This window comes from Hemiscyllium ocellatum, chromosome 9 (assembly GCF_020745735.1).
Source record: "Hemiscyllium ocellatum isolate sHemOce1 chromosome 9, sHemOce1.pat.X.cur, whole genome shotgun sequence".
Classification (NCBI taxonomy): Eukaryota; Metazoa; Chordata; class Chondrichthyes; order Orectolobiformes; family Hemiscylliidae; genus Hemiscyllium; species Hemiscyllium ocellatum.
This window is the reverse complement of record NC_083409.1, coordinates 57,271,751-57,293,394: the sequence shown is the minus strand read 5'-3', so window position 1 is coordinate 57,293,394 and position 21,644 is coordinate 57,271,751. Positions and strand designations below refer to the sequence as shown.

Genomic DNA, 21,644 nt, shown 5'->3' with positions numbered 1-21,644 from the left:
GTGGTTTCCCATCCAAATCACTTTTAATGATTGGGAGACAGTTTTAATTTCTCTGCCTGCCTTACCTTTTTTCTCCAGCTTGTGGCAGGAGCATTTACTTCACCCTTATCTCTCCCTTTCTGAGAGATTTTGAGTTTAAGTTGTGTTAATTCTTTGTCGTGACCCAGAAGAACTACCTGTCTGCACCCTTCTATTCCCTGATCCACGACATATTTCTGAACTGAAAAGGGTATTCAGGTTCTAAACTCAAGGAGAATCACCTCAAAAATGTTTTTGTAGGAAGCTTCAATTTTAAGTGTCCATACTACCAAAAGCAGTTGCTTAAGCCACACAGATTCTGGGTATGTCTGGTCAGGATGCCATGGGATTGGGGAAATGGAGGAAGAGGGTATTTTGGTCTTTGCCATTACCAAACCATGTTCTTTCTTTTACCTGCCCCAAAACTGTTTTTCTGAAATACAGTTCATTTGTGTATTTCCAGATCTAAAGTATTTTTCTTTCCAATCTCAATAACTTGCAAATGGCTTTCAACCCAGTAATTTAACTTCCCAAAAAGGTGTACATCAGAAACGGGATGAGTGCTTAGCGCTTCTTCTCCAATTCTGCAGAAGGGTCACTGGACCCAAATCAACAACTCTGACTTCTCTCTATTAACGCTGCCAGACTTGCTGAGATTTTCCAGCTATTTGCTTTCATTTCAGATTTCCAGCATCCACAGTTCTTTCAGTTTTTTGTACAATGTTTAATTCACTGCCACATCTCTTCCAGGCATGCCCACCTTAAAGTTCTGCTTGCTCTCAGACAGGATTTCATTCCAATCTTTTTTCTTGTTCACCGTTTATAAACTTCATTGTCACTTCTGGTGTTTGACAGGTATTTACCAAAACTCACTTCCACAGCTACATTACATTCCTCAATGATTGCATCTGGCTCAGACTTTTCCCACCACCTCCAGTTTTGAAGGGTCATTGGACCAGAAACATTAACTCTGATTTCTCGCCAAACTCACAAATCGCTGGAGATTTTCCAGCAATTTGTTTTGTTTCTTAATGTCTGACTGACACACAGTGCCCTTTTAATTTCATTTCAGACTCATCTCATAACTCATCTCAAACAGATCAGATGATCACTATGATCACCAAAAAGTCATTATATTTCCTTTTTTTGAAAAGGGATCAAATCTCAGATAATAACCTCAATTGATGGAAGTTTAAAATTGATGGTGGTAAAGTAAAAACTATTAAAAGAATCAAAAATACCTTTGGGAACTAGTACAAATCATTGGTGGTCTTTAAACAATGCCACATAAGATCAACTATTCTACAATCTAATAATTCACTATGAAATACCATATCCTGACGAAATACAACCCGATGTAACTTCTTCCACACTCTAAGGCAAACAATATTAATATGTGCACTCAAGTGCATTAGATAGCAGGTGTAGGGTGTAAATAGTAAAAGAAACAGTGGGAAGAATGTAACAAAGGAGGAAGTGCCTCAATATTACTTACCCAAACAGCATTACTCATAGACACTTTAGGCTGGGTTTGTGCTTTTTGCTGACTGGTCAAGCTGCTCAGAAATGAATTAGGAATTCCTTGAAGATGTGCCTGAGTCATTGAAGCAGAAACTGGAGATGGCCCAATGACTACATTTGGCTTTTCCAACATTGATTTATGCTCATTTGTATTTTGTCCCAGGAGTTTCTGATTGGACTGAAATGACAATGTCCCCACCAGTGGCTGAGTAGCCACTTTAGTGAATTCAACAGGCAATGCAGGAACTGGAATACCTGCGTCAAAAAACAGATACAAATAGTAGCAGAAAAATAATTTAGTTTTGCATTTTAAAACAATTACATACAACTATCCTAAATATGTGCTCATCTTTTTTGTATTTTATGGAATACTTTCTTTCTCCATTAAAGGCACCTCCAATTCAGGTACAAGTTAGATTTAGTGCACAATACCTCCCCAGGAACCATCATTATGACATCTTAAGCATGTTATATTTATGTATTTTCTTCAACATCATATACTGCAAATTAGATTTTTTGGTTTGAGTTAGTAACTTGTGGGTTTTCAGTGTGCCTGAAGTTGTTAATTTAGAAATATTTCTGTAGTCATGATTTCTTTAAAGCAATTTTTGAAGGAGAGTTTTCAAACTAATGGATTTTTGTTTACCTTCAAGTAAATAACAGAGTGTCAAGTTTGTTACAGATGTCTGGAACTTGCCCTTTTTAAGCTCAAGGAAGACACCCGTAGCTCAGAGGGTGAGGTTTTTTTTTTAAAGTTGTACAATTAGGTTTTGGCAAAGCTTACAGAAGGAAGTTTGTACAGGCCAGTGATTCTGAGGAAGAATGACACATACTGCATTAGGTAACAGAGTAAAGAATTAGTCCCAGACCAAAAGTGTTGGGATAAAACCTCTAAGAGGTTACTGAAAAGCAGAGTACATTTAAGCTTGGTATATAATACCTCCAGAAAGAAGCTCCAATTCCAGTCTGCATGAAAATGTCACAAGCTTTTTGATCCTAGTGAGGTATTAGAGATAGGAACTCTGGCACAAACACTGTACAAGAGATTTTTTTTTGATATGATAAAAATACTTTGTATGTCCTGCACCCGTGCTGTGTTTAGGGTAAACCTAACAGCCATCAAGCCAAGTTTCAGTCTGGAATCTGAATTGCACAGTATCAGTTGGGATCACACCATCGCTGATTAAAAGCATATAAATCATATCCAATAAAAATCAGATGACATTTGTTTTACATTTTAAACCTGCAGTCAAAAATCAAACTGCATTCCAACCCCATCTGTCCAATCATGCAGTTCCATACAGCAACAATTGGAAGGATTTACTCCTCAAAGCTTCCAAATATTGGAATTAAAACATATTTAATTTAATTTGATTAGATATATGTATATGTTGATAACTTATTTTCTAAAGTACCTAAATAAAATGAAGGACAAACAGATAAGTTCACTCTAATTACAACATATTCCTAATTTTAATTGCACCGTCACTGATGGCCCAGACTTCTTTACAACATTCCACCTTACCTTTCTCTATAACACTTAAAAACTTAGTTCTTTGATCAAGCTTTTGAGGTCCCATTGCAACAATTCCTTATGTCTCAACATCATAATGCTCCTGTGTCTCATTTAATTTGAGCTATTAATTGTATTTGTACTCCAGCTTTACCACATATTTAAAAAGTCTTCTTAAAACTGTTTAATTTCATTACAACCAATTGTTTGGACATTCTGTCCGAGAGCTAAATAAGCTCTTGCTACTGTCATGGAATACCCGAAGAAAAGTTAACAATTCATTCCACAAAGTTGGCAAGAATACAAATTTTATTTTAAATAGCAAAATCGGTAGGAGCACTTCTGGCTGCCTCAATTCATTAAATATGCTCACAGTCAGAAGCCAAGAGGACTGTTACTGATCGAAATGCAAACTCTCACAAAAAGGGAATTTAGAATCGGAGACTGGCTTCATCATACTTGTGTAGTCATTTTCCATACAATGACTATTACGTCAGCACATCTGCCATTTGCTGGCACACAGATATTTCTCAGACTCTCACTATTTATTGGTTGCCTTGACAAGAGTCATGGGCACTGCAACTCAGTAACGATTTGTTGGATGTCTGATTTGAGCCCTTGCATTACTCATTTCATTCATCACTCAAACAGCTTTCTCTTTGGTTCAAGGTAGTTTTACAGCTGCACTGTTTGGAAGCTTCTGAATTTACCCTTTGGTGAGTCAGCCAAAATTCCTTTCCCAGGGTTCATCATTGTAGTTGGCCCTCGGCCCAAAGCAGTTTGAAGTAAAACAGATGGGTCGCCAAGCAAACCAGGCTTCTGCAAATAAAAATGTTAGAAGAAATATATCAGATTTTCCCTTAAATAATTTCTCTTGCTCCATTATGTGTCCTGCTTCTCCCTTTAAGGACAGCATGGATACCTGCCAAGAGCCAATCTTCACAGTGGTTTAGAAATAATGTCCCATTGGACAACCCTAAAACAGACTCAGTCCTTGGTCTCACCTCTTTTGGTTCAAATATCAGTTGGTTCTGTTATGTGAAGTCAAAATACCGACTGAAGCTCTCAGTTCAGTTATGCAATGGGGTCTGTCTAGTAACAGTATAATTGTCATCAAAACTGCACGATCACTACCAGTTACAGGCACACTTGGTCATTACATCAGTTATTACCAGGTACTGAAAGTGACTGCATTACTCTTGGACATAAAGTTCACTTGCAGCACTGTTAGTAGAGAGTACAATTTTGATAATTCCCATGTGCTGGTGGATAAAGTACCTTCCACTTGGTTCAGCTTAATTTCTCCTACACATTTGTGATCTTTTGTTCTCATTCTTCTTCAACTGTTCATGGGGCATTGGTTATCATGCAAACAGTACTGTTGAAGCAAAACTTGCTTGCTGCACCCAGATCCACATAGTATAGACCACTCTACATTGGAATTCAATTTTGTTTAAATTCACATTGCAAAACAATTTTTGTTTTCTGCAATGAACAATGTGCTGGAGCTACAGGTCAGTATTCAATAAACTGCTGACTCCAGCAAAGCCATTTAAAGCCAAACTGCTTTTGATGCAGAATATTTTAACCTTTTCAACTAGACTTTAAAATCCAGCTGTGTCACACAGGTTTAATGACTTTTAAATGAGTTCATTCTCTCAACAGTCAAAGAATGTGGTGCTGGAAAAGCACAGCTGGTCAGGTAGCATCTGAGGAGGAGAGCCAATGTTTTGGGAACAAGCCCTTCATCAGGAAATGAGCTAATTCTCTCAACAGCCTCATTTATGAAATCACAGAGAAGGTAACCTCTGATAATTACCATTAATCTCAGTTTGTTCACATTACACTTGCAAAAGAAGTCCCTTCAGTTGCTGCTCCAGGATCAAAATCTCTTGCACCCAGTGGTTTAACCTTTGAAACAAGATTTGCCACAGTAGTTCTGCAATGATTATTCTCCTTAATTAAATTTTCATGTCCATCTGTGCTGTCAATATACCTGTCTGTAAAATACTGAATTCTAAAGTTCTTAGTTCTGTGTCCATGACTTGTTCTTTTATAAGAAGGAGAATCATTTTTTTAGCAGTGGGTCAAACAACACTTTCAAGGTATCTTGTAACTTAAGCTAAATGACAAAAGCAAGCATTTGGTAACATAACTGTTCAAGGGTTTATCAAACTGAATAATTAAAACCAACCAGAGGCCAAAGGCAATTGCCATTTAGAAGAAAAGATCCATACCAGCTGTTTTGCAGTTTCATAGCTTTTACAGAAACTAGAGAAGACTGAACTTTTTATGTAGAGAGTTAGCGTGTGCCTTTGTCTCAGGGAATGAATGACAGGATCATATTCAATGAAAAGGTAGAAAATCATTAGGAAGGAACACTTGTAACTTACTTGTCAGTTGAGCAAGAAACTAAAGAGGGAAGCAAGGGGTGATGTTTCATTGGGGCTACATGTCTGTAATGTGTATTGCTGGTGAAAACCGGGTGAATCCTTTCCACGGTTTATAAATACTTCCAAACTGTCTGATATATAGCTTTGAATTTTTCTCTCCATATTTTTGTGCAATAATTGATGTTCTTTTGTTTAAATTGACTTTGCATCCCCATGTGTATATGCTCAATGAATGATAACCATAGCAAACAAATTGCAAAAATACAACCTATCGTCTAAATCAGGTTTCACTCTGGGTCGTCTAGCTTGTCTTGTATTACACTCAACTCAGATCATAATAGCCAAGTAAAGCCGCTCTTATCCCAAATTGCCTGTTCCCTCAAAAGGGCCCAATATTAACTCCCAAATTTCAAGGGATTTAAACATTTATGATGAACACTTAGTTTAGCCACTATTGCCAAATGTGCTTGGAGCAAATCAAACACTCAAGCCATTCTTCCTTTTCAAAGATCATTATGGAATGCAAAGATAAAGTCCAGTTTCTTTTCTCACCACTCTGCTGGTCTACAAATGTAATTTTAAAGTTTACATTCATGATCAAAACCTCAAATATCCTTTCTGTACCTGTAACTATTCTTTTTAAATGTCTACAAACTGTGACCTTAACAAAAGTGTCCTTTGTATTTCCCACTAATTCAATCCAACATCAGAGTAATGTTTATAGACATCTAGGGTCCAAGACCTGGAATTCCCTTCCCAAACTTTGCCACATCTTTCTTTAAAGGCCCACTTTAATACCTCCCTCTTGAACCTATCTCGTCAAATACTTCCTCTGATTTGCGGACATTTCATTTAATATTTTCATATATTAACGAGGATGCATAAATCTCTGACATGATGATAGAGTAATTTACATTTCTGTAACACCATCAAGGCAGTAAATCACACCCAGGGGGTAGTGTATAGGAGCGCTACTAAACAAGATTTGACTCCAAGATGATATTTGGGTAGATGGTGGAAACAGCATCTTAAAAAGCAAAGAATGCTTATGGCATACGTTTTACAGAAGGAGAGATTTCCAAAGATTCACAAACTCGAGTGCGAAAATTTCTTCACACGTGGGTCCCAAATTGAATTCCCCAGCTTGTAGACTTTCTAACCACAGGGGAAGTCTCAAAATTCATTTATGCGATTGCAGAATCACTGGCTGCAGCATTTATTGCCCAACCCCAATTTCCCTTAAGGTGGTGGCAGCAGTGAACCATCACAGTTCATCTATGTCAATCCTTTCAAATACTTTGCAGGCTTTAAAAAGATCACCTCTGATTCTTTGAATTTCTAGATAACAGCCTGACCTGCTCTCTCCCTTAATTCTGTCATCCCAAAAACAAACCTGATGAATTTGGCCAAAGAAGGAGTGCAGCAATATTTTTCCTAGGATAAGGAGACCAAAACTACATGAAGTGCTGTCTAACCAAGCTTCAATACAAATGAAGACTTTGCTACTCCAATCAAATTCTCTTGTGATAAAGCTAACATTCCATTAACCTTTCTAATAGCTTGTACCATGTACAAGTTAGCCTTCAATGACTTATTGACAAGGAAACTTAGGTCCCTTTATACATCTACAATTTCTACCCTCTTAATCACTTAAGAAATAGTCTCCACATCTATTACTCCTTCCAAATAGACAACCTTTCATTTTTCCACATGGTATTCCATCTCTCATGTTCTCCCCCTCTTATAAAGCCTACCTAAATGCTACAATAGCTGCTTTGCATCTTCCTGACAAAATATTTCTATCTACTTTTGCATCAATCACACGCCTGAAATTATTATATTCACCCCCACATCAAAACCATTGATATTTATTCATTCCTCCTAAGAATTTAGCATTTTCTCTACTACTGATGCAAGGCTAACATGACTGTAGCTATTTTCTCTCACCCCCCCGCCGCAACTCCTTAAAAAGTGGGGTGACATTTGCTAGCGTCCAATCCAAGAATACCTAGAATCTTTCAAGTTAGAAAAATGTTTACCAGCATGTTAACTATCTTTACAGCTACTACTTTTAACACTCTGGGATGCAAAGTATCACATCCAGGGGACTGGTCAGCTTTCAGCCCCTTAATTTGTCCAGTACACAATATTTATTTATTTATTTCCTTCAACTTCTCATTCTCCACAGTAACTTGGATTTTTGAGTCTGGGAGATTTCTTGTACAATCCTCAATAAATCAGATGTAATAATTATTTAGCTAATCTGCCATGTTGCATTTCTCCTCATACTTTCTAATGGATCAATATTAAAAAGGTAATGTTTAGCTAAAACTAATGCACCTATAGAAGCTTTTACAATCATGCTTTTGCTGTACTGCACTCATCCTATTCTCTTTCTTCATCTGTTGTGCGATCCTACTTTGCTATATTCTTTAAAAATCTCCCAATCTTCAGATTAACTTCTATTTCTGTCAAATTTATACGCCTTGTCCTTTAATCTTATATTGTCCTTAACCTCCATTGTCAGCCACTGCTGACTGAGTTTTTGTACCATGGAGGAATGCATAATTGCTAAAAGCCATGAAATAGTTATTTAAGGACTATTCATTGTCTTATGTACTTTAATATATTCGCCAATCCACCTCAGCCAATTTGTACTTCATGCCTTCATAATTTCTCAAAGTAGTCAGATTTAATAAGTGAATAAAGAGCATATTTTTTCCTCTACATTTGCTGCTAGACCTGCTGAGTTCGCCAGCACTGTTTTGGTTTCAGATCTCCAGCATCCATAGCTTTTTGGCTTCATGCTATGGATTTCACTTCAGTTCTGTAAAAGGTAATTTTTTAACCTAAAAATATTCTGTAGGACATTTGGAACAGTGATATGAAGACATAATTTCCAGGAATGTATGTAGTTTAGTTCAGTACCTAGCAGGATGCAGAGTTAATTGATGAAAAGTTTACAGAATTAAATTCATGGCTCAAAGACAAGAGAGACCAGAAGTAACTTGGATAGTTTTTCTTCAGTTTTGAATAATTAGGAATTCAATTGGAGATTCTTCTGCTCGAAGAAAACTAAGTTCTCAATTTAGGACAACAGTGAAATCTGTGAAATCTTGAAGTTGAGAGTTTACATAGAAGTTTTCAAGTTGTCAGAGCTAAAAAGATGTTCAAGTCACCAGATTTGGGAGGAAGACTCAAATGCCTCAACAATTCAAGGAGAATTGGAGTCAGTCAAGTCAGAAATTAAGAATAGTTGAGATTGTGATAGTTCTCCAGGATTGAGTATCTGTAGAAAATCTGGATGTAGGTTTGCTCGCTGAGCTGGGAGGATCATTTTCAGATGCTTGGTCACCATACTAGGTAATATGACCCACTCTCAGTAGTATCTTTACATACAGGTGAGGAAAGACACCACTTCGACTGGGAGAACACATCCACCCTCAGACAAGCCAAACAGTGACACGCGCGAGAATTCCTAGAAGCATTGCATTCCAATCGGAGCTCTATCAACAATACGCTGACTTGGATCCTATTTACCACCCCATGACAAGAACAGAAAATGACCTCACCACAGGAAATGACATCACTAATCCAAGAAAACCTAAATACAAACAGAAAGCGAGCTATGCCACCAGTGTTTCATCCAGATGCTCACTGATGTTACTTAGTATGGTGACAAAATGTCTGAAAACATACCTTCCAGCTCAGCGAGCAAACCTACATCCAGAACCTCAACCTGAGCTACAAATCTTCTCAAAACTCGTTAACCTGTAGAAGATATTGTTGGGGAACAGGTTGAATTTTTGTTTTGCTCCTTACGTCAAAGGATTTCTAAGCATATGATTTTATTTCTTTAATCCTTTGGTAATTAATTTGTTTTTGTTTGTTGTAAGTTTACTTCAGGGAATGATGTTTGGTACCAAAATCACAGAAACGGCCACGCATTGGTAAGGGGCACGGTTAGCACGAGGTCAGGTCCCCCGGCATACAGTGATGCAGCCCTGAACAAGCATGTGGACCATGAAAGCTGCAAACTCTCAAATGAGGCAGGAGTAAAACATACCCTGCCTCTGAGAATAGCCAGAAACGTTTTCCCTCTTCGTTCTATTAGATTCCCTAGAGTGTGGAAACACGCCTTTCGACCCAACAAGTCCACACTGACCCTCCGAAGAGTAAACCATCCAGACCCATTCCCTTACATTTACTCCTGACTAACGTACCTCACACTACGGGCAATTTAGCACAGCCAATTCACTTAACCTGCACATCTTTGTATTGTGGGAGGAAACCGGAGCACCCGGAGAAAACCCACGCAGACATGGGGAGAATGTGCAAACTCCCCACAGACAGTCACCCGAGGCAGGAATCGAATCTGGATCCTGCCGCTGTGAGACGCAGTGCTAGCCACTGACCTTTACAGCCGAAGAAGGTGATTATTTTTCTGAGCTGCTCTGGGCTTAAGAGATGGATTATATCCAGTACACACCACCTGTATCTCAGGCGGAGTTGAAGTAACTGGACCTGATGCAAAAACACCCCAGGAGTGGCTACAAGAATGAACATGCCTACTTTCCCAGACGTAGACACGGAGAGGTGTAGTGATCGTAATGAGGTCAGCGAGGTGGACCTTATAGAATGAGTTCCCTAACTGGGCCAGGTTAACAATCCCTATCAGGGAACCCTGGCTGACAGGTGTAAACAGAGGGTCAACAGTTCTGCTCTCACAGAGCTGGCTCTGAGGAAGCCAGACCAGTGACAAATATTATGCTCATTTAAATAAAGGTGATTTAGTAATAGGTTACCAACCTCTGAGGAGCTAGTCCAGGGATCATCTTAGAGTAAGAAGTGGCCCATGTAAGACAGATGAGGAGAACTTTCCTCCAGAGGTTAGTGGATCTGTGAAATTCTTTTCTACAAAGTGCTGTCAAGGATAGCTTGCTTAGACTATTCAAGGCTGGGAAACAGATTTTTAATCAGGAAGGGAAATCAAGGGTGGGGCGTGGTGGAGTTGAGGATTATCAGATCAGCCATAATCTCACAAAGGCAGGACAGACTCGAGAAGTCGAACAGCCTACATTTTATCATTTCATTAATTGCAGGTGCGCAGGAAGGTTACATACCATTATGTAGAGTTGGATTAAAGAGATACTTGAGCAATTGCAGTGAGCTGTGCAACAAATCTTTATAAAAGGAACTGATACTATCTTGCTAAATGACCCGGTTGGTTCAAAAACATTGGCCTTACCACTGTGGTGAAACAACCACTAGAAGTAAAAATGATATGCTATAGGAGGAACTTTCATGGATTGTTTATTTACTGTGTTGTGCCTATGTCCCAGGCCTATAGATTTAGAAAGGAAGACAGGAATAGCCTGTGAAAAAGGGAGATGACTTCAAAATTCGTTTTTGATTTTTCAAATATTTAACAGAACAAAGAACAAGGCCAGCAGGTTTAGTCTATCTTCTTTAATAGAAATGCAACAAATGGATCCTACATTGAGAAAATTATCAAAAATTGAAGTCACATGGGATCCACAGTGAGCTGGTAAGCTAGATATTGAAATAGCTTAGTCATACAAGTGATTTGGGCATACTGTAGTGGTGAAAGAGTGATTTCCCGACTGGAAATCAGTGACCAGTGGTGTTCTGCAAGGATCAGTGCACAAAACAAACCTAAGAATCTTAGCAGCACCCCTTCTCTCTAGATATAGCCAGGATGATCAAGACAGTAATCTGAGTATAGACTTGTCAAGGATCTCCTGAAAACACCTTTTCATACTTACCTTACTACAGGAAAATCTCATGTCCAAACATTAAACACTATCTGCCGTATTTTGCCCACACATATAACTCAGTACAACATAGTTTCAACCTCTTTGAAGTCTTCTCAATGCCCATTTCCTATGCTTATTCTATTGGCAGCCAACAATGTTATACTGCAACTTATCTCATTGCCCTCTTTTTTGAGAGAGCAGGGTGTGGTAGCAGTACTGGAGGACGCGAGTAGTAGCAATGTAGGATGGGATACCATGCATTCACTCTCATCTAAGTCACTGATGTAAACTGTGCAAAGTTGAAGGCCTAGTAGAGACCTTTGTGGAACTCCACTAATCACATCCTACTAATCAAAGACCCATTTCTGCGCTTTCTGCTTTCCTCCAGCCAGCCAATTTACTATGTTATCCCCTACACCATGAGCTTTTATTTTCTGTAATAACCTTTAGTGTGTGTTATGGACCAGGCCAGGCCCTTCAAAGTACTTCAAGAAAGTAGCCCAGACCCTATTTTTTTTTGTTCTAAGCAGGTGTATAGTGGATATTCCAGGAGATGCAGCTGGCCCAACCACAGTTTTAAACAAAACAGATTTATTTGCAAGATTACTAAATCAAACAGAAATTTAAAACATAGAACAACCACCTATCTGAAAATCCAGATTATCCCAATTTAATGATGTTATTCCAAAAACTTGCAACAATCCCCATAAAAATCCCTTGGCAAAAAAGATCAAATCAACACAGGATCTTACAGGAGAGATGTCAGAGAGAGATGGCCGAGAGATTCAGCATGGAATACCTTCTTGCATGTAACCGTTTCTTTGTCCAGCAGCCTCAAAACAAACCTGACTGCTTGTTCAGAACAACACTGCTAAAACCCAAACCAGAGAAAAGCTGAGTTGGGAGAACTAGCCACTCCTCTTTCATTGTACAAGTGTTTCTTTTATAGTACACCACTTCCCAGACATTTTGAAACCTGTGACTTTACAACCTCCTGAAAAAAAAACAAGATCAACTTAACCTTGTTAAAGGAGCAGCATCATCACATACGGTACCTTACCGAATACCTTGTGGAAGTTCAAGAATAGTAGATCAACAGACATTCCTGTACTCTCCAGCACTTTAGTCCTACAAAGAACTCTAATAAGTTGTTTCAATGGGTTTCGTTTTATGCTCTGGAGGGTTACTCAACCCAAAACATTAACTCTCACTGCTCTCTACAGATGCTGCCAGACTTGCTGAGCTTTTCCAGCAATTTCTATTTTATGTCTCTGATTTACAACATCTGCAGTTCTTTTGGTTTTCCTTTGATGAAACCATGCTGACATATCCTATGAGGTCCTACTCAGTGTACAGCTATAATCTTTTTAATCGATCAACTCCAATATTTTCTCCATGACAGACATCAAGCTAACTGGCCTGAAGTTTTCTTCTTCTGCCTTCCTCCCTTCTTGAATAGGAGTGTTACATTGCTATTTTCCAGTCAGATGGAAACTTTCCTGAATCTGAGAAATTTAGGAAAATTAACACCAATGCATCTATCTTATTAATAATTCCCAAAGACCTTCAGACGTGGAATCCATCTGGACCTCGAGACTTTTCAGCCCGCAACTCTATTAGTTTGCTTCATACCACTTCTTTTATGATTGCAATTTCTTCAAGTTCCTCTCTTCTTTCCTCCTTCTGATATAGAGGTATACATGGAATATTTGTTTCCCTTTAGTGAAAACCGAAACAAAATATTATTCATTTCATTCACTGTTTCTTTTTTATCTATTAACTCCCCATTATAATTGCTGCTGGCTCTGTCTCCGAGAATGCACTACATACTTTGTACATACACGCTGTAATTCTTAATTTCTCACTATTTTCTCCCCAATGATTTTTTCATTTTTCAATCTCAAAAATTCTTCCTCAAGATTAGTACTTATTTTGGCAACATGATGCTCTTTTTACCTAATATTATACTTAGCTTCCACAGGAGTGATGGTTAGATGTCTTCTGCTTTAGAGATTTAATTTCTTAAATAAATGTTCATACTTATAGAAAATCCATCATTACAAAACTATTATCTTTTTTAATTGAACTTTTCCAATCTACTTGAGGTAATTCAATCCTCAGGCCTTTGCAATTTTTTGTTTAAATTTAAGATCCTGGTTTTGCACTTAACTACATCACACAAGCCAAATATAAAATTCTACCATATAATCAACATTTCTCAGAAAATCTATTCTGATATCAATACTTACTAACCCTGACTGCCTGTTTTTAGCTTTGATCAAAGATTGCATATTTAAAATCCAGAAAATCTCAAGTAAAATAGTTATTCATCACCACCTTCTTTTAAAGGAAGGAACATTTTGTGATGTCTGAAAAAGTTGCTTTCAAAAGATTAGGAGCTTCAGAATTGATATTTTTAAAAATATTGTTGGTTCAAGAATGCAGCCTCTGGAAGAGCTATGACAAATATAAACTGTTGATTTTTGTCAATTTAGAACAAGACCAAAAGGTTGACGCTTTATCACATACATAAGAGGATACTTTCGCATAGTGAAAGGCATTTGTTAGACAGGGCTGGTTAATTTTCTAGTGCATTATCAAAATTCAGCTGAATCTTAAGGCAAGAATAAGCACTTCAAGGTATTGAGAATAGGAAGTCATTATTATTATTATCTACAAGAGCTAAAATGATTTTAGGACAGGTTTAATCATATCCCAAAACACACTTATCTGAAGCTGGCAAGTAACAAAAATTAGTTTTAAAAAGTGCTAATTTAACATTCAAAACAGAGAATTACTATTCGCTCCCCCACCCCGCACATCTGTTTATATAAAAGTCATAGGATGATAATGTCTTGTGTGACCACACCGTCACTTTAAAAAGGTTATTTAGTCCTGGGTTTTTTGAAGGGAAGTTGTAACGGCAGAGGTGCCAAAATGGCTACTGGAGATGGCCTAAGTCGATAGTTTGAGGCCTTTAGTCTTTTAAAAAAACTTGTAACAATGGAAGGGAAGTGGCTGATTCTTTCAGATCAGGCTTGCTAGTTTTTAAACCATAGCAGTTAAAAGCTGTTACAGTCCCAGAAGGGTTGGAGCTTCAGTAAAATGATTCCTCGCTGCTACTTTCTCTGAAATCTCATGATGCGTTTTCTCCTTACCAGAGGGCTGCATGTAAGAATCGATGTCTGAATTTTCCTTTTTGCCAAGGGGTGTATTTATAGGATGTTAGACCAGTTAATTAGTGATAAGTACCATATTCATTATTCGGTTAAGTTTTCCAACAGTTAAGTTATTCTAAATTCCTCTTTCTTTTGTTTGCATTTTAACCATAGCATTTAAATAAATTGTTTTGCTTAAAATCAAGTGTTTGACCAGTTGTATCACACCTGGAACACACCTTTCACATCTACCATCAAAATACAAAAGTCCAGTACCTAGGTTACCTTCTTCTCAAAATATTTTAAGGGGTCTGGTCCATAACACACGTAGAATAGAATTCTCCACCACAGGAATAAAATACAAATATGTAAACATCTGTGTGCATCTAAAAAGTATGGCAAACTCAATGTCTGAAAAATGTAAATGAGACATCAGCAGGTGGTTCAAACGTTTCCTTCCTACCTCCCCCAGCTGATAACCCTGCCAACACATTCAATCAAGCTTTACACAAAGGCCACTGCATTTACCTATAAGACCTGCGCAATTATGCTAATGCACAAGTCTATGCATTCAGGAGAAATGGGTGAGTGGCATTAAGAACAAAACAGCACTAAGAACAAACATAACAATATAAATACAGTTAAGAATCTGAGACTATGTCAGCTAAACAATAACTCACATTGTTGATTGCTGGATTCTCCTTGTTTACGAGCATCTGTTGAGCTGCCTGCATTCGTATTAGATTCTGAAACAGTCCATTTCCCAACACAGCATTCTAATAAGAAATTAAAATGAAATTGGTCACACAACACAGGTGACATGTAAACCAAATTAATCCAAGTCTTATAGTAACACAGCACAGCAACAAAACTTTGTTTGCAGCCAGAGGTCAAGGAATAAGGTCATAAGAAATAGGAACAGAAGTAGGCCAGTCAGCACCTTAAGCCTACTCCACCATTTAGTAAGATTACAGGACTGAACCAACATTCCTCATTTCCACTTTCCTGTCCTTTTCCCATAAGCTGATTTCCTTTACAATCAAAGATCTGTGTCAACTTTAAATATACACAAGGACTCTATCCCCACAGCTTTCTATGAAAATGAGTTCCAAAGACTCAAGACCTCAGAAGAAATTATTCTGTCTCAACTTTAAATTGGCACCTCTTAATTCTGAGACTATGACCTCTGGCCCTTGACACACTCAGGAAGAGAAACATCCTCACCATTAAGCTCTTCAGAATCCTGTGATTCAATGACATCACCGCTCATTCGTCTAAATTCCAGTGAGTACAGTCCTAAAGTGTTTAAACTTTGCTCGTAAGACAATCCCTCCATACCAGGGATCTCCTTAGCGAAGCTCCTCTGACCTGCCTCCAATGATATGATATTTTTCCTTAAATAAGGGGACGAAACCTGCTCAGTGCTCCATGTGTGTGCTCACCAGCACCTTGTAAAGCTGCAGGAAGACTTCCCTGCTCTTCAACTCAAAATAAGGACCAACATTCCATCAGCCTTTCTGGCTACCTGCTGCACCTGGTGTGCTAGCTTTGTGCTTCATGCACAATAACCCCAAAGTCCCTTTCTGTTGCAGCTTTCTGCAGTCTCCCTCCATTTAAATAACATCTTGTTCTTTTGTTGTCTCTTTAAAAATAAGCAACATTTTCCCACATTATACTCTATTTGCCAACTTATTTAACCTACAATATCATTCCGAACTGTTTGTATCCCTCCTCAAGTTGCCTTTCCACCTACTTGTGTTCTGCTAGTTTGGCTGCAGTATAATCATTCCATCCCTCCAAGAAATCAACATATATTGCAAACAGTTACAATCCCAGCACTGATCCCTGTGGAATGCAACTCGTTGCACGTTTCCAACCTGAATAAGTATCCCTTATTCCCACTCACTATTCCCTGGTCATGACCAACTCTCTACTCAAGCTATATACTATATCCAACACCATAGGCTCTTAGCGCATCAATTTTCGTAAAGTATCTTGTCTCGTACCATCCCAAATTCCAAGTATAACACATTTATTAGTTTTCCTCTATTCACTCTGGTTCAGACTTCAAAAAACTCCAAATTAATCAGACACCATTAGCCTTTCATGAAGCCATGTTGACTCTACTTGATTAGACCATGATTTTCCAAAGTTCTGCTATTTGTTCCTTAAATAACGATTCCAATACAATTGATATTCAACTAATTAGCCAATAGTTCGTTACCCACTTTTTGCATCCACCCTTTATGAACAGGGTTGCCATATTAACAGTTTTTCAGAATCCATTTTAGAAAATTGCAACCAAGGCATCCACTGTCTCTATAGATATTTCTTTTACAATCCTAGGATGCAGGGCCAGGTAACTTACCTGCCTTTAGCCCTATTGGTGTGCCGAATACCACTACTCTAGTAATGGTGATGGTCCTCAATTCCTTCCCCATATTCTTTAATATTAACGGGATGGCCGAAGGATGTTCCCTGCAAAGACTGATGCAAAATCTGTTTGACTTCTTATTGTTCTTGTTCCCAAAAATGGTCTCCCACTTTCATTTTCTGAACGGATGTTCATTTTGAACCCTCTATTCTTAGTTATTTAAAGAAGCTCTTGTCACTTTTTAAATATTCCCTCACTAATTTGCCCTCAGTTTATTTTTTTGTCTTCATAATCTTTTTAAATCTTCTGAGCTTCTGAATTTATCCCAATCTTCAGGTCAATTACTGACTTTGGCCTCTTTATATGCTTTGTCTTTCAGCCTAATACTCTTAACTTCTTTAGCTAGCTTATAGGGGAGAATGGAAAAAAAACGACCAAGATGAAAGAGCAAAATTAAGAACTCTGTCATAACTGTTCATTAATGATTCACTGACTAATGATTAGATGGAGGAAATGGGGCAGAAGATACATGATTTTATACTAATCCCACAACATATGGTATACTGATATTCACTCAGCATGTAATTAAATGAAAACCTCTTGGATAGAGAGGAGGCGGGTGAGTGAGAAGGCAGGAGAGAAGGGGTGGATGGGAGCCAATGAAGGAAGAATGGCAAAATATTTCACGACAGGTGAAAATGTACTTTAGATTCAAGAAAAAAAACTCAAAAACTGACACCATCGCACATGTCGCTATGCACACATTTTGATCAAGATACACATTCTGATCAATACACATTCGTGCTGGTCAAGATTCGTAGTCAGGTAATAGCTCTACTCTTGGATAGTATCTCCTCCCAGTCACCAGTATTGCGAGAGTAGCCTACAAGGAAATACAAGTGCATCTCTAGGCAAGCAAGAAATTAGCCATTTGAGAAAACAAAGCCCATCATACCAAATTTTACTTCGTGAACAGATGACAGAAGAATTCTTCAAAGAACAACAGATTCTTGGGGGTTTTGAGAGTAATTAAAGAAATAGATATTTTCCCCCCTAGCCAAGCATGGGAATTGACAAAAGAGCATTGCCTAAGAAGGGACAGATGGCAATTAACAAATAGTTGGCAGAACAATTTTAAAGTGAATGTTTCATTTTGCAATCTAATTTTATTATTTACAAAACTGCATTGGTATCAATTAAATTGTCCATTGGATATTACATAGATGAAAAACAGGACTTCAGTATTGCGGGAAAAAAAATTGCACAAGCTTTTGTCTTTCACTCATCAGGACAAACCAGAAGAAATCCGAAAGTAAAGGGAAAACAATATTTAGTGTAGTAATGGAGTGTATTGCCTGGTTGATGCATTACCATGGAGCATGGACCAGTTAATGACAACTGACAGTTAAATAGCAAGTTTTTGTTTCAATTTTAAACCAGTCAGGTTGACTGTCTCAGGTGTTAGTCTGAGAAGTGGCCATCACCTATTTTACTGCATTGCAACAGGAAAAGTGAATAGATTTTAAAAAGGAGGGCTTTGTGTATTAATGTTATAATACACACACAATATTAAGTACACACAAGCGTGCTATGATGCAAGGCCAACTGATAATCCTAATTGGATATTAGCATAATTTTTCACACACGCAGGATTATTTAGCAAATGCCCAATTGGGGAAGTGGAATAAAGTCATTCTATAGGGTAAGGATCAATCATTTCTGACTGTCTACCATATCAAACAATTAACAGGCTTAATGCCATTCCTTTCAATCCTGAAAACTGCCAGTCTACCTCAGATTAGGAAGAGTAAGGTAACTCAAACATTTGAGCAACAGACAAAGTTAGCTGGTGCAGCACAAGCAATGACCACCATTTACAGGATGCCACACAAAAAAAAAGACAGCCTGCCTATTACACAAATGAGTAATAAAGTAAGTGAAGTTTAGTGCTGGTGAGATGCAAGGAACATAGGTCATACACCCCAAAGATTAGCAGTTCGCATCAAAAGCATATATTTTTATTTTTTTTTACATATATTTTCATATCATTAGATATTTGCAAGAAAGGTCTGACCATACTTAACTAGTCTTGTCTTGAAAAACTCAGTGTCCAACATTAGAACATTTCTGCAATTGGGCAAAATTTACAACATAACCGAGTACACAAAGTAGTATGACCACAACTACTCAGAATTGTCAATAGAACCCATCATGTTGCACTTGGAGGTGCACTGGAAGCTAAGCAGGGTTCTATTCATTGTAACAGAAAGACCATGTAGACAGAGTCATAGAGGTGTACAGATGGAAACAGACCCTTTGGTCCGACCTGTCCATGCCGACCAGATATCCCAACCCAATCTAATCCCACCTGCCAGCACCCAGCCCATATCCCTTCAAACCTTTGCTATTCATTTACCTATCCAAATACCTTTTAAATGCTGCAATTGTACCAGCCTCCCTCACTTCCTCTGGCGGCTCATTCCATACATGTACCACCCTCTGTGAAAAAGGTGCCCCTTAGGTCTTTTTTATAACTTTCCCCTCTCTCCCTAAACCCATGCCCTCTAATTCTGGACTCCCCTCTCCCAGGGAAAAGGCTTTGTCTATTTATCCTATCCATGCCCCTCATAATTTTGTAGATCTCCATAAGGTCACCCCTCAATCTCCGATGCTCCAGTGAAAACAGCTCTAGCCTGTTCAGCATCTCCCCATAGCTCAAATCCTCCAACCCTGACAACATCCTTGTAAATCGTTTTTGAACTATACTGCACCAGTTTCATTAGAATATGGTGCCAACTATTCTGTTTCCTTTCTTATTCTGTCTGGTTTAAAATTTAAACAAAGTTAAACAGCCAATCATCATTAAGTGGTGCATTTGCATAACAATGCTTTTACCATAGTCTATTTGCCAACCAATCAACATTTTCTTCTCAAAATATTGATTTCCCTTTATTTTGGGGTATCTTGTAAATTGTCCTGATAAATAAAAAGACAAATGACTGACAAAGTTATTATTTTCCCCCAAACAATACACAATTAGAAATTTCAGATAATAATAGTCACAACGTTTCAAGGTAACTGATGGCATGCAATGTGCTTGGATTCCTAAAATCTCCACAAGATTATATGGAAATGAAGCACCTTGGGAACCCCTCATCCTACCAAAGTTAGTGTCATGTCACATGCACTAGGTCAAAAACTGCCTGCCAACTTTCATTAAAGGAATCTACCCAGGACAAGGTTGAGCAGAATTTCACTAGCTTATATCTTACAATTCAACCAGACTCTAAGCTTGAATGCACTGCCTGCATTTATCCAAAGTATGCTTTATATGTTTGAATACATTTCTAAAAGCATAGTTTCTCATGGAAATTACCTGTGTTTGATTTATCTGAAGCAGGGCTGCAGTCAATGCAGGATTTGGCAGAACTGGCACGTTGCTAGTATTTCCCAAAATATCTAGAGAGATCATAGCAGATTACAGGTTAACTTGAAGAAATAATTTGCTTGAATGTAGTTCACAATCTAATCATCATTAAAAAAGGATTCCATTGATTCCAAATTGTACAATTATAGAGTATAGAAAATAACTTTTTTCTTAAAAGTCATAAAACCTTACAAACGAATATCAGCACCCCTCCATATGTCCAGAACAAAGCATTTTTGATGACCCTATAGAGTGAATGTTGTCAAGTCATCTCAGCACTTGTCATAATAATAATCACATCTGAGCTTTTTTTCCTATCATGTGAAACATCAGAACAATTCCTTTGTTTCTTCCTACTCAGTCAGTGGAAACCACATTCAAGTTTATCAAGCTGGCTGAGTTTCATCCAATCCTTAATTTTGGTGCCTTATTGAGTCATACAGTATGGAAACAGACCCTTTGATCCAACTAGTCCACGCCAACCATGTTCCTAAAATAGCCCCATTTGCCTATGCTTGGCCCATATCCCTCCAAATCTTTGCTATTCATGTTCTTATCCAAATGTCTTAAACATTCTATTTGTACTTGCATCCACCACTTCCTCTAGAGAGAGAAAACCTGCAGATGATGGAATCCAAAATAGACAGACAGGAGGCTGCAAGAACACAGCAAGCCAGGCAACATCAGTAGGTGGAGAAGTCAATGTTTCGGATGTAACCCTTCTTCAGGACTGAGGGTGGGTGTGGGGGTAGCTGCAGATAAAGGGGTGGTGGGGCAGGGCGGTGAAGTGAGGATAGGTGAAGACAGGTAGAGAGTGCTATTTGATTGGTTAATGGGAGAAATGAATCCGGTCAGCAGGTCATTCCACATATAAACCACAACGTGTGTAAATAAAGTTGCCCCATATGTCAGTTTTAATTCTTTCTCCTCTCACCTTAAAAATATGCCCCTTTGTATTGAATTCCCCCCACCTGAGGAAAAACACCCTTGTCATTCACTTTATCTATGCCCCTCATGATTTTATAAATCTCAATAAGGTTACCCCTCAATCTCCTACAATTCATTGAAGAAAGTCCCAGTCTCTCTAAAATATTTTTACATCTCAAACTCTCCATTCCCAGAAAGATCCTGATAAATCTTTTCTGAACCTGCTACAGTTAAAAAAATATCCTTCCCATAAGAGGGCGACCAGAACTGCACACAGTACTCCAGAAGGGAGGCCTCAATGTTCTGCACAACCTTAACATGACATACTAACTCTAATATGCAAAAGATCTGAGCAATGAAGGCAAGTGTGCTAAACATCACCTTAACCACTGATTCACATGTGAAGCAAATTTCAAAGAATTATGTACCTGAACTCCTAGGTCTCTGTTCCAAAACAATACCCAGGGCCCAATCATTAATTGTACAAATTCTGTCCTTATTTGTCTTACGAAAATGCAATACTTCACATTCATCCA

The 21,644-nt window shown here is 38.1% G+C and overlaps 1 protein-coding gene across 2 annotated transcripts in view; it reads right to left on the bottom strand.

The window, feature by feature from the left end:
• The window catches only part of raver2 (ribonucleoprotein, PTB-binding 2), a 92,251-nt gene that overhangs the window by 41,667 nt on the left and 28,940 nt on the right, over positions 1-21,644 (bottom strand). For both annotated transcript variants that reach the window (XM_060830380.1, XM_060830381.1), the window contains exons 6-9: positions 20,131-20,213; positions 15,061-15,156; positions 3,763-3,871; positions 1,514-1,794 (exon numbers count right to left, since the gene is read on the bottom strand). In XM_060830380.1, the coding sequence (XP_060686363.1) occupies positions 1,514-1,794; positions 3,763-3,871; positions 15,061-15,156; positions 20,131-20,213 (569 nt within the window). The remainder of the gene's footprint in view (positions 1-1,513; positions 1,795-3,762; positions 3,872-15,060; positions 15,157-20,130; positions 20,214-21,644) is intronic.